Source organism: Argiope bruennichi, chromosome 8, assembly GCF_947563725.1.
Source record: "Argiope bruennichi chromosome 8, qqArgBrue1.1, whole genome shotgun sequence".
Taxonomy (NCBI): Eukaryota; Metazoa; Arthropoda; class Arachnida; order Araneae; family Araneidae; genus Argiope; species Argiope bruennichi.
Genome location: NC_079158.1, coordinates 65,403,921 through 65,422,087, shown reverse-complemented (window position 1 = coordinate 65,422,087; position 18,167 = coordinate 65,403,921). Strand labels below are relative to the sequence as shown.

At 28.1% G+C, this 18,167-nt stretch overlaps 1 protein-coding gene across 1 annotated transcript in view; it reads right to left on the bottom strand.

The window, feature by feature from the left end:
- The window catches only part of LOC129980643 (corticotropin-releasing factor receptor 2-like), a 208,248-nt gene that overhangs the window by 171,042 nt on the left and 19,039 nt on the right, over nucleotides 1-18,167 (bottom strand). Inside the window, exon 4 of the mRNA XM_056091023.1 lies at nucleotides 4,416-4,519. Within this exon, the coding sequence (XP_055946998.1) occupies nucleotides 4,416-4,519 (104 nt within the window). The remainder of the gene's footprint in view (nucleotides 1-4,415; nucleotides 4,520-18,167) is intronic.

Sequence of the window (18,167 nt, the reverse complement as noted above, 5' to 3'; positions counted from 1 at the left end):
CAGTCAATCTGTCTTCAGCGAACATGATAAATCAAAATATATTTTCAACTAGATGTATGAAATTTGGTATATGGACTTATGACCAGATTTGTAGATTTCTTCGAATTTTGAATGAAATCCAGTTACATGAAAATCTGTCTGTCTGTTTGGCAGTCCGAATACAAAGGAACTCGACAACTACAGAACACGGAGAACTCAATGGATAAAATTTGGTACACAGATTTATTATCTAAAATATTGATTCTTAACACATTTTGAACCAAATTTGCCAAAGGGTTCATTGTATGTCGATGTATACATTCTCATGCACGAAAGTCAATAATTTACAAACACAATGACTTAAATAAATGAAATTCTGTATGTTGTCTTGCAACTACAACTGTAATTTCGTGTCAAATTTTGGTGTCCATTTGTCGGCAAAAAGGCGTCCAAAATCCTTATTCACTCAGTAGATTCAGCAAAATGCTGTATTTACGCTAGAGTATTAGATATTGTTTATCATTGCTTAAAAAGTATTCTCGGTGTAATAGAAGATATACAATATATAATAGAATATTTATTGCGGAGTATGTGTGGTGGAAAGCTTATAAGCCAATTAACAGCTACGCTACCCGAGAAATTGCTTTTTTATTGTGGTCATGTTACTGGGCTGCGAACCACAAGGTCCCAGGTTCTATCGTCGCTCATCGTAATCAGCCACATATGTGAGAAAGTTTTAGGGGGATCAGTCCCACTGGTTGGTTTTCCCATCAACAATGAATATGAGGGAAAAGTGGTTTCATGATATTTATAATAATGAATTATCTACTGAGGAATTTTTTACTGAGGAAGAATTTTTAACGAACCCGTTTTGAAGGTAGAAAGAAGCTCAAAGTTTTGATCCGTAATTAGATAACAACGACGATATTTGAACCTGTACCATTCCATATATCTTCACTTCTATAATAAGTGAACTATTGATTCAATATGTGAGGTGAAATACATAAAATTTTAATGCAAAAAATCAAGTCAAAATGATTTCAAAATTTTATACTTGAGATAATAAAATACCCCGATTAAATATTTGCTTTATCATAATATTTGTTGCTAAAAGCTGCACACTTTGAGATTAAATAAAAATCAATGAAGCTATTATTTGAATTTGGAAGTTAGGGAGGTTGAAGGGGATCCTGAAATCCTGATGTCAGGCCTCGTAAAAAGCTTAATCTAATCCTACTTACATTCGGAATTTAATTACAAAAAATTACAAAAACACAAATACCTTGAAAAACCACAGGAAACATTCTAACAAAACCGATAATTTTTTCTTGATGCCTATTTTACAAAAGATATCATGCACTATAGTGGAATTAACTAAATATATCCTAACCGAAAGAATAAAAACGACAAAAATATTCTTATTATCTACATTATACATCTCCCTGAAAAAGGGTGTCCTTTAAAAATTATAATTATTCACCACTTCTACGCAACGAATTAGCAACAGAACTACCTGTATACTTTCATTGCTAAGAGTAAATCCCTTGGAAAACATTAATGATGAAACCATCTGGAAGATATAACAATAATATCATTAAATTTCTAACGAAAGAGGCCATTCCACCAAATAACATTTTCCTTTAAGACTACAACTAAGTAAGTATACCCCCACCCCTCCCATCACCGAAAGGGATGTGCAAAATCCTTTTGGGTACAATTCATCCTGTTCTAGAATTCGAGATGGGCCCTGTGTGGGTTTCTTTAGATATAAAGAAGGGATTTTTGGAAGAGTTAGATGGTAGAATGGCTGCATCATTTCTCTTCTACCTGTTTTGTAAATTTGGACTTCTTTATACGACAAAACATGTTAAAATGTGGAATTTTGTATAAATCTTTGGAAGTACCTTAAAACCAAATGCTTTTATACAAATTTACTCTCTCGAAATAAAATTCTACCTTGATTTAAAACATTTCATAGAATTTTTTGTTTAAATGTAATTAATTTTGTCAGCTTTTCATCTGAAAGTTAAGGGAAATGTTGATTTTTTGCTCAATTACTTCATTATTATTTTTTAATATTGGCAGCAACTTTTTTTATTTCTTAAAAACATAATGACTTTTTCTGAATTTTAAATCAGATATTTTATAAAACTTTGTTATTAGTAATAATATAAATAATTCAGAAAGCCATATCAATTTGGAGCATTTCATGGATTTTTCTTTGATTAAAAGTTACCTCACCAGTAGCTTAACTCTTAATCTAAAAATGAATTTAAAAAGGAATTGTGGAAATATTTTATTTTTTTACATTGAGCGCAATTAAGTGAGTCCGAAAAATATTTTTTCTTAACTTTTGAAAAACATAAGATTTTTTTTTCTAAAATTTCATTAGTGTAGAGTGAGAAGACATGGCCTTGACACAATCTCCAAATAAACAAATATAAAAATTAATTTAAGAGATATTTCTGATTAAGAACGATATCGTTTGCTTTAATAATAACAGTAATTTAAACGTGGAACCTATGTAATAGTATTTCAATACTTCAAGCGTCCTACTGGCTTCATCTTTCCTTTATATTTAATTCCAAAGCTTGCAAAGCGTTTCTTTAAAAAAATATTTTGATCAAAAATGTTGATGTTGGAACCTTTCTATTTGAAAGTTTCGTTTTCTTTTGTTAAAAATACTGAAAATAATAATTGGAAGAAAGTCTTTGATCTCTACTCAGGCGATTTAATTCGTAATATATTAAAATGGCCATTTCCAAAATTATAATTACTCTGAAATGATTTATTTTCCTTCGATTTTTAATCAGCATTTTTCAGCTGAAAGACTGATACCATTTTATCTATTTATTAAGTAGATTTCTTATAGGACTACTGCCCTTTGCAATGGTTCTCATTATTTGAACTCGTAGGATATTAAGGAGGGTGAAGGTTTCTACGAATTGTTAGATAGCCCATTCACTTCAAAGTTACAGAGAGTAGAACTGGTGAGAAATGACTTTAAAGGCTCTTCTCACTATTCTTACCATTATTTGACAATAAGCTATCGGGAGACTGAGAGTCTTGGCGAATTCGTAGACAGAACTTTCAGTTTAAAGTAGTTAGGACTAATGAATTTAGGACTAGAGCTGAAGGCAATAGTTTTCACTATTTTATAAATGATATGGTGTTAGTAGGGTGAAAAGTTCGACGATAAGAAATTCAGCTCAAAACGGGTGGGATTGATGAGAGCTGCTGATGTTTTTTTTCACTATTTAGCAATTTAATTCTTTTGGGAAGATGGAAATTTTATCAAATTTGTAGATATGTTTTTCGGCTCAAACAGGGTTGAACTGTTATGAGCTTAAGTTTTCTATTTCGTATAACTCTCTTAATGTTAAAAATAGAAAAGCAATACAAACTAGGCGAATTATAAATTCTTCTTAGTTAATACAAAAAGGCGAATTATTAATTCTTCTTAGTTAATACAAAAATTTGCACCAAGAATTTTTTTGTTATAATCCTCTAATATTTAGGAGATGAAATGCGAGTTTAATCGTTGTTAATTTGACTACATTTAATCTAAGCATTTGACAATTCTTTTATGAATTCTTCTTCATTCTCTTTCAGCCTCTGTTATTTTTATAGAAATTAGAGATGAAAATAATCGAGAGGGTGAGCCTTTTCCCCTTTACATCTCTGATTAAAGAAATCTAAATTTACCCTTTGACTTGCTAAAAGGATTTTTTTTATAAATAATTTTTCAAAGCTTCATAAGTAAAAGTATCGCCTGATATACTTTTTTTCAAATAATGTTCATTTTTCAGAAATGAAAGTCAATTATTTTTCTTTTCCGAGATTAATCTTGGATTATTCATTTATGATTATTTGAATGATTTAATTTTGGTTTATTCTTTTGTTGAAGGAATTTAAATTCACCCTTTAAATTTCTAAAAGAAAATTTTTTATATATATTTTTTTAAAGCTTTATACGTAAGAAAATACTCTGCTATTTTTTTATAAAAAATTTCGAATAAATTTCTTTTCTCAGAAATGAGAGTAAATCCTTCACAATATTTGTTCATTTCCAGGTTTAATCTTGCACTTTTCATCTATGATAATTTAAATGATTCAATTTTGAATTATTTGATAAGACAGCTATGAAATAATAATTTATTATATTTTTTGCTCAAAGTGGATGTCTGATAAAGACATTTTAATTATCTAGTTGCAGTTTATTTAAATGAAAACTTAATTTTAATTCAATTTAATTTAAGTTTATTGTTTTGTCTGCAATGATTCAACAGTTACTTCAGTTCAACTAAGCTCATTAAAACTAAGTTCAATTTAGCATATTTAAACTAAAAAAATAGAATACAGTGCAGAGTACGATTAAAGAAAGATTTATATGTTTGATTGATTATGATAATTAAAAAAAATGCAGAAGTTCTTACTTGAAATAGCAGAAAATTCCCAGGGTCAACACCAGAGCAATCAGAGATATGAAGGAGCAAACGAATAAAATGTAACTGACCGTTAAATGACCAACGGCATTACCCTGAAAAGAAACACTATTGTAAGTACATGCCCAATATTTACAATGAAAATTAAAACAAAAATAATCTTCAATAAAATTATTTTCATTCTGCAATGTTTATAAAAGGTTTTAAATTTTAACAAAATTTAAAATAGAATTTTTAATGCAGAGGAGTATTGAAACATTCTGGCACTAGTTTTGAGGGAGCCAACATGCAATGATAGTTCTATGCATAAACAAATTAGATTTTAATTGGATGTATACGTTTCTTTCTAATGGTTTACAAATTATTATTGTATTAAATATATTTCATGATAAATGAATTTGTAGTAAAACGTAATGACGTTTAAGTTATAGTAACGTATGTTAAGAATTAGTAAATTATTATTGTGTTAAGTGTATTTAAAGACAAATAAATGAATGGTAAAAAGCAATTTTATTATACAAATATATGTATGCATTGTTCTAAAAAACACTAAGATGTCTGCTGAAAATTTACCTGTAATATTTCTTCAATGCAAAATTACTTCTTTTCTCAAAGAAATGAGGTTGTTAAAACAGCTTTTATGATATCAGTTTTATATCCAAAATAAAGGTATTCGAAATATGCAGCAATATTCTGCTAATTAAGACCACAGATTTCTTTTATTACATACACTGATTCAACATTTTTTTATTTAACTAAAATATTATATTTTATAAATTAGCGAGTTCACTTTTTACTATATATCATATTTCTTCGTTAAAAAGCAGCAGGTTATTAACATTGGCAATATGTTTTTTTTAGCTAATTAGAGTTTATTAGCAGAAAAATTCTGCATTGGAATCTTTAGGGAACTAATAACATATTTTAAATATGTAAAGCTTCGTGTTCATTTTTATAAAAAACGAGAATTAAGTTTCTTCAGGATTGAGGTTGGAATTTCAAGCAGAAAGTTACAGAAAAAAAAATGAGAAGCAAGGTTTTTTTTTTGCTTACAAAGTTATGAAAAAAAATTAAGAGAGATAATATTTGTAATACAACATTTTAAAATATTAAGTGCCGGCGTCCTGGCATAGGGGTAGCGCGTCTTCCCCGTGATCTGGGCGTCCCGGATTCGAGTCCCGGTTTGGGCATGGTTGTTCTTCTGTTGTTCTATCTGTGAGATGTGTGAATGTGCCCTCCTGTAAAAAGGGGTTGTGCAAGCGAATGAGTGATGCGTGAGTGGCAAAGTCGTACTCTTGGCCCTAGTTGGCGCTGCTATAAAAAATAAGAGACGTCCCCCTCAGGCTTAAATCGCTCTCTTCGTAACAGTGGGCTTGTCAGTGGCAAGTGCCATAAGAAACAAACAAACAAACAAAATATTAAGTTGATATTCTTTAACGGTTTACACAAAAGTTTTAAATTCTATGTATAAATCATCAATTTTGTTTTACTTTAATGAATGATAGAAAATTCACTTTGTTTTAGTATAAATATATTAATGTCTCATTTTGTAGCCACATGCAAGTAATTTGGGGTATATTTAAAAGATATATTAAACAGAAAACACAAAACTTTTTAATTTCTGTGTTGGATATCCATTGCTGTATTCACATTCTTACTTTGCATGAATACTGAGCAAATGATAAGCATAAACTGTTTTTTTCAGTTTCAAAAATTAAAAATCGCACACACTCACAAAATTGAATATTTAACGTAGCACTGCAAATATTTTGAATTTCATTGCCACAATAAAAATTGCCATTAAAAACTTTTCAAAACTAAGTTGTTCTAAACTTAGTAATTAATGCTTTAAAAATTGTGCGGAAATTAAATTGGTATTTTTAAAAACAATTTTTGAAATTTTAAAATGGTTTAAAACTTAAATTTATGAAATTATTTGGAACAATTTTTGGGAACTATCGAGGAAGGTCTGAAAATCTCACTAAATTTTAAATGAATTTAAATTTTTAAAAAATTGGGGTGGCGCGCGCACGCACGCACACACACAAAATTCCTTTATTATTTGTAACGTTTCTTTTCTAAGTACCAATAAATAAAAGAGAACAAACAAGAACTATGAAAATATGACTAAATTTATGAATGTTTATGCTTTATGACAAAAACTGCTTTTTTTACAGCAGTTTTATTTCTATTCTTTTAAAATTAATCATTTTTAAGCGCTTGCAATTGTTTCTCCGGACTTTTTAATTTTAGTATTATTTACAGGCAATTTACTGCTCACGTACAGAATTTTCATTCCCTTTGTTTTTCTTGTCATTTCTGATGTGTTCATGCACGATTTAAGAAGCTTACATGAATTATATTTATATTTTTGAAATGTAACGTTTTTATTTCACGTATGAATAATCTTTTAATGCTCGCTGAAAAGAAATCCCCAAAAATAGTTTTAAAGATTAAAAGGAATTTTTACAGTAACATTTATGTACCGATTCATTTGAAAGAATTGTCGTTTTAATGGAACTTGCAATATTATATTAAATATAGTATTCAAATTTGTAAGCAAATCTTGTATTGTGGAGTTTCAATTCATTTATTTTGTGTTGCAACTGATTTATCTATGATATAGAAGATATAATTGATTTATGTTGATGGTATTGCTTAAATTTAAGAATTCTGAATGGTTTCATCTATTTATGAATGCATTGTTATGCGGTAAATACGCAACTCTAATTATTTCAATGAAATTTTTACTGCTGGTAATAATAATTTTTTTCCGATAGAACTGGTTCAATGTATTAATAATGCTTGGATTTAAGAATTTAGAAAGGTTCCATTCGTTCCATGAGTAATCGTGTAATAAAAATCTACAAGTTGCCTTATTGGTGAAAATATGACCTAATTAGTGAACATGCCTTGAAGGACTCGAGTTTTGCATCTTATTCTCAGACTGAACTCTGATGCAGTTTTATTGAAATTTCGGTAGAACAGTTTACATCTCTGGGTAAACTAACACAAATTTTAGCAAAGTTGACAAGGAAATTTTATGTCGAGGAGGCATAAAGGTGAAAGCAATTTCCTTAAAATAAACTTTTATTGATTATAGAGTATAAAATCAATGTGCTCATTACTGGTGCAGTCAAAATAATACGATAAATGTTAAAATCAAGGTTCAAATTAACATTACCAGACCTTGGTCAACAAATTCGAATCATTCATCCTTTCTTTCATAAACGTTCATTTAAACGAACAGAAAGAAACTATCTTAAAATGGTGAAGTAACAAACCAGTTGCGCACAGTTAACTTCTCTTCCGCCTCGACCGAAAAGCTTAAACCACTTCTCATATTCCGTCAAAAAAAATACTTACACGAGGCGAGTTTAAATAGTATCCAAAAAATAGTAAATAAATAGTATTGCAGTTGCTGCCAACCACAAATCACGAAACTTGCAAAAAAAAAAAAAAAAAAAAAAAAGTCGAGTTCGAATCAGTTTGTTTACTTGAGATGATGACGCGGAATTGGAAAAAACACAAGGCCACTATAAAAATTCGGATCCGAAATAAATTTCTGTATGGATCTTTTCCAAATGTCCAACAATGCAATTAAGCAATGAATTGAATTTTGCTCAAGTTCTGGTTGTTGGGGATTTTTCTGTTTTTTCCTCTCTAATAAACTTTTATGAATGACGTTTCTACTCCTACATATCAACATGTATTAGTTTTTCTTGAATGTCATCCGGGAACTGAATGCTATATATATATATATATATATATATATATATATATATATATATATATATATATATATAATACAGTTAATTTTTTTTAATTCTCACGTGTTGCTTAGGCCCTCCAGGCCTTTCTTGCCCAACTTTCCCATGTTGTGCCCAACGCATATCTTCTGTAATGAATAATTCATTCTAGTACATCCGAATATTTATAGGGGATCAAGTGCATGAAATTTACATGATAATATATCCTCCAAGGACGGAACAATAATGACAGAAAACAAAAGCAGACATTATTTTTTTTTATCATACATAGGCCATTATAAAGCATACACGGACTCAGAGAACATGTCTTATTTTAATGCCGAAAGAATAAATGGCTGTCTGAGATTAAGTCTAATTTCAGAGATGAAAATTTTTTGTTTAAAGGTTTATATAAGATTTGTAAGCAATTTATCATATTTGTCTTTTTCGCTTTAGGGCATGTGTATAATAGGAAGCAGCCTTTGTTTTCTACTCCTTCCCAAAAGAAAAATAGTTTTATATTTCAAATATTTTAAAAATTAAAAAAATACCTATGGAGCTACACTAAAAAATACTTTATTGAATATTTTTTCGAAGAAAGGAGAAATAATTAACAAGAAACTATAAATAAATTATAAATAAGAAACTCTTTTGGATTTTATTCAGAAAATTCTTGTTTTCTAACTAACCTCGGTTTCAAATAAATTCAAAGTTTTATATTCTTAGTCTTTAAACAACAGCACCGTTTCAATAAATAATTCGTGAAATATAACTTTTAATCAGATTTCCATTAATTGCGTTTAAGCCGCTATTGAAAACAAGGTGCAGCTTTTATCAATAAAATCAATTCATGTTTACATATTGTAACAATGTTTCAACAATAATAAAATACTTACAATAATTTTAATAACTGAAATACTAATTTTTATGAACTGTAATATAAATATACCCAGTACTTGAAATTGATGTTGGAATCAAAGTCCAAATTAAAGGATCATAAAGCAAGAATTCACTTCATTGTATACATTATCAAATTTGATACGTAATTCATTCTTCCTGTTCGTGAAGAAAATTTTAAAAATTTTTGAAATGTAAATTTTGGAGATTTTATAACTGAATGAAAATTTTTTAAATATTTTTTTTGTCTATTTTTCTGCAGCATGTGAGTGACATTTTTTTTAATTTCGAAATTTAAAAAAAATCATGCATTGAAGGGTTGGATACGAACTATCATTTTTGTTTCTAACATAACGCCTTCTCTGCTTAATATTTTTTTTCTATATTTATAGAATATGACTTGGGATTGAATTGAATTCAAAACAAATCATTGGATTTGGAGTGGATACTTGATTTGATATTTATTTATAAATATAGTAATAAAATTATACGACATTCCATTTATATAGATAGCTTTTACCGTTTTTAAGTTGTCACATTTATATATATATAGTAAGAAATAGTTTGAAAACGAAACTAAGATGAAAACGAAACAAAACAGTTTCGAAATCGCAACTAAAAATTATTACCTATTCAAACTAAAACCAAAAAGAAACTTCATAATATTTAGAGAGCGCAACTGCAGCTACTTCTAAAACACAGATGAATTGATACAAAAGTATTAAAATCAAGTTAATAAGAAAATCAAAAAACCCAAATAAAAATTAAACCAAAAAAATATATAAAAAAATATTAAAAAAATAAAAAAGAATCCGGTTGAAGACTTTTTCCAAGGGTCACCCTCAGGCAGGGATTCAAAGAAAGGGATTTTTTCTGTGAAGGAAATGCAGACATTAGTCTAATAATGATTCCTCGTGACCCGAAAATCCCCTTTTCGTTTTTTCCTTTAGTGCTATTTTTTGTTTTTATTGTTATTTTTGTTATTGTATTTTTACTTTGTAGTGGTTATTTTCTTCTAATTTGTTGTTTTGTATTTTCCTTTCTGTTAAAATGGTATATCTCTTGGGCCTAATTTCAGGGGATTTTCGGGTCACGAGGAATCATTATTAGACTAATGTCTGCATTTCCTTCACAGAAAAAATCCCTTTCTTTGAATCTCTGCCTGAGGGTGATCCTTAAAAAAGTCTTTAGGCTGGATTCTTTTTTATATTTTATATTTTTTTGGTTTAATTTTTATTTGGTTTTTTTGATTTTCCTATTAACTTGATTTTGATACTTTTGTATATATATATATATATATATATATATATATATATATTAATAGATGGAGATATAAATACATAATATCAAAAGCTGCTTTTTTTTGACTCGCTAAAGTGACTTTCTAAAATATTATCATCAAATGTTGAAGGTTGAATATTTTGACTATTACACTATTTTTTTCCGCAATCTAAATATAGAATTTACAGAAGCTATATTATGATATATTAGATGGATTATGATGGATGAGTAAATATACAAATGAATTACATTTTACTTAAAATATAAAAAATCATACTAATATGATTTATTAGCGTGTTTAATGTATCTGAGTTTCAAAGCCTCCTCTCAAGAAAAATATATCCTATTTCATTTCAGATGTATCATCCCAGGTGTCGGTAGCTCAACAATATGCCTACAGAATGAATGTTCGAACAAAATAAAATAATAAATATAAAAAAGTAAATTTTTTATGGATGAAAAACTTCATGGAATCCATTTCTTCTTGAGTTTTTTCTTCCCATGCATTTCTTCCTTTATTTCACAAAATGTGATGGTATTTGAAAGCCCCTTTATTTCGCTACAATGAAAAAGCAGTGAAATATATTCCGCTGTTCATATGAAACAAAAATCGCTTCTGATCACTTCGATATAGATGGATTTTAGTCTTTTTGAGTGAAACTAGTATATTATCCCTCAGGATATGTTCACTGAGTTTTGTGAGTTTTCAAAACAATTTTGTGAGATTTTAAAGTTTTATTTTTTTTCTAGAAACTTGTCTAGCAACTCCAAAATAGATTTGTTTTGAACTGAATAATTCTTGATGTTCAAAAAATAATTATGAATCTATTTGGTTTGGATCATGATATGAAAATTGAAAGACTTTTAGTTTTGCATAAAGATTTTTTTATTAGCACATTATCCTTTACAAAAAAAAAAAAAAAAAGCACGCAGATATTAAATCTCCTGCAGTTAATGAAGATACACTCTTGAGGGGCAGAATTTTTTCTAAAGATAATATGTAGCATAATTTTGAAATTCTTCTCAAATAGTTAATTGAATAAATGGAAATAACTCATGTATAAACTCAAACTTCGGATGGAAATAACTCATGTATAAACTCAAACTTCGGATGGAAATAACTCATGTATAAACTCAAACTTCGGATGGAAATAACTCATGTATAAACTCAAACTTCGGATGGAAATAACTCATGATATATAGAGCCACGAGAATTTAATATTTCAATCCATGACAAAACTCACTAAAGGATCTAGATGGAAGATGACCACCTATATCATTTGACTCTGACTTCACAAATTCAAAATGGCTTAAGAAAAAAATAATGGATAGTGTTATCTAACCGGGTAACAAACATTTACTATCGACTAGATAGTTATACCAGATTCAACTTAAAATACAAATAATTGTACATTTTCCTTGCATTTAAGACTAGTTGTTTTAGGCGATCCTTGGCTCTTTGATATAATTGGTTGCCGAAATTTTAATTAAATATTTCTGCATCTTGATCCGAATGGATTCCAGCAATAAATTTTTAAGCTTAAATTTTTGATAAACATGTAAAGCAAATGGATAAAATAAATATTTATACTCCAAAAAAGTTTCACAGTAAAGGTCATTTTTTTTAAATTTTATGATGATATAAAATAATTTCAGTACTGGGATATTTTCGAACGTCATTGAGAAAAAAGCCAAAATTTTACCAATGCAATTAATTAATTCTAATTCTAATTACCCCCCCCCCTCCCCACCAAAAAAAAAGAACTGCTCCGAAGTGAGTATTCTCTTCCCCTAAAGTATATATGTGTTAAATTTATATTTATTTTAACTGCAATCATTTCAAAATGTTTCAGTTCATAATTTATAGCTTAAATAAACATTTTTATATAATAATGATTTATTCATTTGATGGAAAAATATAAAATGAGGAAAATAATATTATAATAATAGTTACAATTTTATAAAAAATGAGAAAGAATTTTCAAATACTTTCTTTTCAAATTTAAAACCATTACATGAGAAAATTTTAGTTGCCCTTTCTTCTATAAATTCCTGAGAAGGTGACAATAAATGTTTAAAAAATATATGCTCTTTCTGAATAAATGGCTTTTAGCATGCGTTTTATGATTGAATTGTTATATTTAAAGAGAGAAAAAGGAATATCAATTTTTTTCTTTTAGAGGGTAAGATGTTTGAAGATTTCTTTTAATTAAAGATGGAAATTTTTAATTGATTTTCTGAATTTTTTTTCAATATAAAGAATTTGAAATATTATATATTATGTGCCATATTTTTGAAATTTTATACATATAAATTCTTAAAAACAATTTATTTACACACTTTTAACTCCATCTGCTAATTAACGAATAATATATCAAAAATCCAAAAAATAATTTAAAATCAGATTAATGTAGAAACTTTAAAATTAAAACCTGTTTTTTATTAAATATATATATTAAAAGAATTTTAATATAATCAGTCATTAATATTATAAAATAATTAATTTAATATATTCATATTAAAGCTAAAACTACTCGTCAGTGTTTCAGAATGTTCCCATTTCATCGATTTCTTGTGAGATTATACAACAGTTATAATTATATTGATGAATTAATATATATTTAATGAACAGAATTTTTTTAAATATCTGAAGATCAGTTGTAAATATTTAATTTTTTAAAGCTAAATATCGAAACATATTTGTGTTGGATAAAAATTTGAGTGTTTTTTCCCTTTCTAAAAATATGCAGCTGAATATATTAAAAGAATTTTAATATATTCAGTCATTAATATTTTAAAATAATTAATTTAATATATTCAGTCATTAATATTATAAAATAATTAATTTAATATATTCATATTAACCCGCGAGCACTCGCACCGGGTATGACATGCCCGATCCATTTTCATTCAGCGTTTTTGTTACTTCCTGTTTTTCGGATTAGGCCAGAATTTCATGTAGCTGCATCCAAGGCCACATTCTTTCATTAGGGGAAAAACCAGTTCTGTTCTAAAAATAGATTTTGAGAAAGAGGGGTTGGGGGCATGTCATACCCATGCGAGTCCTCGTGTTCGTCAAACGTTTCCATTTCTGTCTCTTAGTTTAGTGCAGTATGACGCGCTATATGAATTACGAGGAAGAAAGTGAATAGTTACGACATCTTATAGAAACTTTCTAGTGACGATGAACCGTTATCTGACGATAGTGTTGCCTCTGAGGATGAAAAATACTGCAGCGATCACGATTCTTCCACTGAAATTGTGACAGAAATAGAAGATGAATGTTCACTGTCAACAACAGATTGTTATATAGGTAAAGATAAAGTAACAAAATGGGAAAAGACAAAATATCGGCAAAATGTTAGGAAGCCTTCAAGGAATATAATTAGCAAGCTTCTAGGTAATACACCTTATTCAAGAAATGTCGCTTCTGAAAACACTGGGACTCGCTCTTTCAGAACAACACAGAAACCGTAAGCCTCAAGGAATAATAACAAATCCAAGCACTTCTAAGGAATTGGGATTTACTGATAGTGTACAGCCTGAAAAAAACCTCAAAGGAAACTATAAACGATGTGCATTTTGTCCATGTAATAAAGACAGAAAATCTAGGTTTATGTGCCAAAAATGTGAAAGGAGTCTCTGTGTAGAGCATCAGTATGTAATTTGTAAAAAGTGTCTCTAAACATGTAAGTAATTATTATTAAATTCACTTAAATTCTTAAATGCATTGTTTTGTAATATTTAACTACCTAAGGTTTGCTTATAAACAGTATTAATTAATATTTAAATAGAAGAAATGAATTAGGGTATGAGATACCCGGCGCGAGTTCTCGTGTTCGAAAATGGGTGCGAGTGCTCGCGGGTTAAATAAACTCATTTTAATATATTCATATTAAATAAACTCATTTTAATATATTCATATTATAAAATTCTTTTAATATATTAGAAGAATTTTAATATATTCAACCATCAAATTCGAATTCAAAATATTTTAGATAAAAGCAAGTGGAAAATATGAATTGTAAAACACTTTCAGGAACACTAAAATTTAAAATGAACTTTATAATAAAATATATTCAACGCTTTAATATTTAGAGTTATAATTCTAATTTTAATCAAATTTAAATAATATCTGATATGCATTCTAATTTAAAAACTTTTATTAATAATCATTTGCTTGTTAATAAGAGTCATTAAAAAGAAAAATGAAATTTATGTTAAGTTAAACTCTAATATATTCCAATTTATATTGCTTTGAATAATCATAAAATAGAATAAAAATGAACGGAACAATAAAATAAAAAAATCGTAATACTTGCTTTCAAGAAAAATGTACTTTTGATTATTATCTATTAATTTATTATTAATTTGCGGAAAAGCCAAATGTAAACAAAAGCAAGTTAAGGAAATTTTTTTACTACCTGATACATTTTGAAACATTTGATTAATATTCACAACGAACTCTTTCAAAACATAATTTGGCATTTTTGTCTTCAAAATCTGCAGTAAAAATTCTATTTATTAAGTTTTATTACTGTTGCCAGGAGTAAGCAAATAAATTCCGAAGTATAAAATTGTCTGCATTTATAATTCTAGTTATTTATTAATGTTTATTATGTTTTCTTCTGTTCAGATAAATGACAGAATTTTGTTTATAATGCAGAAATTAATAATTAAAAAATTAAAAGTAAAACTTTGAAAAATTTAAATGAAAGAGCTTTCGAATAAGAAGTATTTAAACACCACATATCTGAAACTAGATATTTTGCGATTGTTTATATGAAAACTTTTTAAAATACTGAAATATTTGTGGATTTCAAAAATTTGTTTCGATTTTTCAGTTTGAAATATTGCTTTAGTTTTCGTCTGATGTATAAGCACTATATCAGATTGAACATAACAGAAAAGAAAGAATAAGCTAGTGGAAAAGTGAACATTCTTTTCTGCCAATGGCAGCGAAATCACTGTGATTTTTGAGATTCTTTTTACGAATGTTATTGAAAAAAATAGAATGGTAAGGTGTTGAATTACCCTGCGTTCCTTCTATTTCAATGGGATGCTTTTAATATTTTATCTTCGATGCAGTTTTATTGACATCTTTTTATCTTTGGGCCAAAAAGGTAAGACCACGAAAGTGCGCATTCATAAATATAAAGCAAATATTACTGATTCTAAAGAATATATTCTGAATTATAGAACTGAAGAATAGAATATATAAAGAATATATTCTATTGATTTAAATCAATTGGGAATCTAGACAATAAATTATAATCTCATGTAAAAATATATAAAGTGTAAATCAATCAAATAATACTAGCAAATGAATTCCAATAGGATTCTGCACATTCATGAAGACAACATTTCACATAATTATATTTTTAGTATAAGAATGTTTGTTGAAATTCAATATTTCCGAAAGAGAATACACTTTATCGTTAACATTTAGCTAAATTGATGGCATCAATTTTTATTTGAATTAATTTAATATATATATTTATAAAAAAATAAACCTTATCAAATTAATAATTATAAATCAAGTTTTCGATATTATTTTTATAGCCAACTAGTTGTATTTGGCGACTATTAGGTTCGCTGAGATTATTGGTTATGTGAGATTTCATCTGAATCTTTTACTTAACTTAGTCTTAATGTCTACTTCACCAAAATGTGTTTTAACTTCAAATTTTGATCATTATAAAATTCGTGCTATTTTATACGTCTTAGTATGCATATAAGTTTTCAATGCTTGTCACAGATTTTGATGTTTTATTTTAAAAGGCAAATGATTAAATTTGCGCTAATCCTGCATGCTTGTTTAATAAAAGAATGGCTTGCAAAAATTACAAGAAGAATCATTCGGAAATGAAGTTTTGTGCTAAAATATATATTTCAAGAGTTACTTAATTTATTAGAGGGTTTTTAAATTAAAATAATTATTTGATTTAATAAAAAGAGTAAGGATATAAAATTAAAAAAATGAAGGAATTAAAAAATCATTATTTTTTACATCTGAGATTAATAAGTAGCTATTAATTGTCGCAGTACTCGATAATATTATTAAAACATGCTTTAAACAGAAAACTATTGTATATCTAAACATAATTAAAATTCTCATATCTTGACTATCGAAAAAGGAATACACGTAAATTTTTATTGTTAGTGGAGACAGTTTTAGTTTAATTATATTAATGTTTCGTTGTAAAGCAACACTAAGGCTATCTTGGAACGAACCTCGTAATTTTGAACCGCGGTCAGATGATGAGGACGACACCTGAGTTGGCACTCCCCTCTCCCCACCTCACCAGGACGTTTGGCCTGATGGATTTAACGTACAACAGACCCCCTTACATGACGGTTTTTCGGTGTAATCGAAAACCGCAACCCCATTGGTAGAGGCAGAGATAGAGAATTAATTAGCAATTTTTGAAGACAATTAAAATTCGAATAAATAAATCGTTTCATACGCATTTTGTTTTATTTAATAGTTTTCAGAAAGTGAGCTTTATACTCTTATATCTTAATAAAGTTCTGTTTTCTTGCTTATTCTGATAAACATGTACTTACAACTGCAATTGATCAACTAGACAAACACACATTTATGAATAACCTTTCAATTATATTTTAGATTAGTTTTTCGCAACTTTTTACTATCCTTTAATCTCGATACTTTTGTAATGTGTTTTACTGATTTCTGTCATATGTTCAAAGAAGTATAGAAATATGAATAATGTTACGTGCTTTCATTTAGACTCAATTATGCTTATAAATTTAATGATTTTGAAAATGAATATTATAATCAAATTTCCCTCACTTATCAATACTAAATTTTATACACGTATTTATATACCTCTTCCGATGAAAATATAATATTTTAAGAATTTTATAATATCTAATTGGTTAATTTTAAGTAATTATAAATTGAAGCCATATGTAAGCATCAAATGGAAGATTCCATCTGATAGTAAATTTTTATTATATAAATTGGGTACATAATCTCCTAATACAGCGTTTCTCAACCTTTCAGTATTCGCGGCCCAGTGTTCACTTCTAATTTCCATCGCCCCCCCCCCGCTTACAATAAAATGTATACAACAATAATGTATATTGAGTATTTTGGATTCTGTTTTTAAATTATTTTTAGCTGCCAAAATAAGAGTAAAAGCGAGCCAACATTGGCGAGAAACCACATTTTGCATTTGGGACAAGCGGGCGGTGAATAGATGAAGCGAAGGAAAGAGGGGAAAATATAAATATTATATTTGAAATGAAAGCCAAACAAGGAGATAACGTTAAAAGAATATGAAAGTAGAAAAATTCATTAATTAAAGTTAACCTAGGCGAGGTGAGCTAAACTTTGAAACTGGGAATACATTTTTTCGAATAATAAAAGAAATAAAACAGAAGCGTGACTAAACAAAAGAGAGAGAGAGAGAAAAAAAGTAATGTTTGTGGAAAAAAATCCACACGACCGATGCCGTCTTCAGCATGCGTAGATGTTTTCTCATAGGAAGAAGGAAAATGTTCGACAACGCAAGTTTCAATTCCAGCCAGTCTCATTCGAGTCGATCCTTTAATCGCAATCGAATCTATCTTGAATGTGTTTTTTATATATGTTTTCGTGTTAATTGCAATTCACCAAATTAAATATTCACAGCAGCAGATTTATGCAGACTCATGGATAAATTTTTAAGGGGAAGTAAGCAAGCATTAGACGATAGTCAAGCACAGACGAGTGTGGTTCCGAAAATAAAATCAAGAATATAGTCTCAAGAATACTTAAATTGTGGGTTTACCAGTACTGAAGTAAATGAAG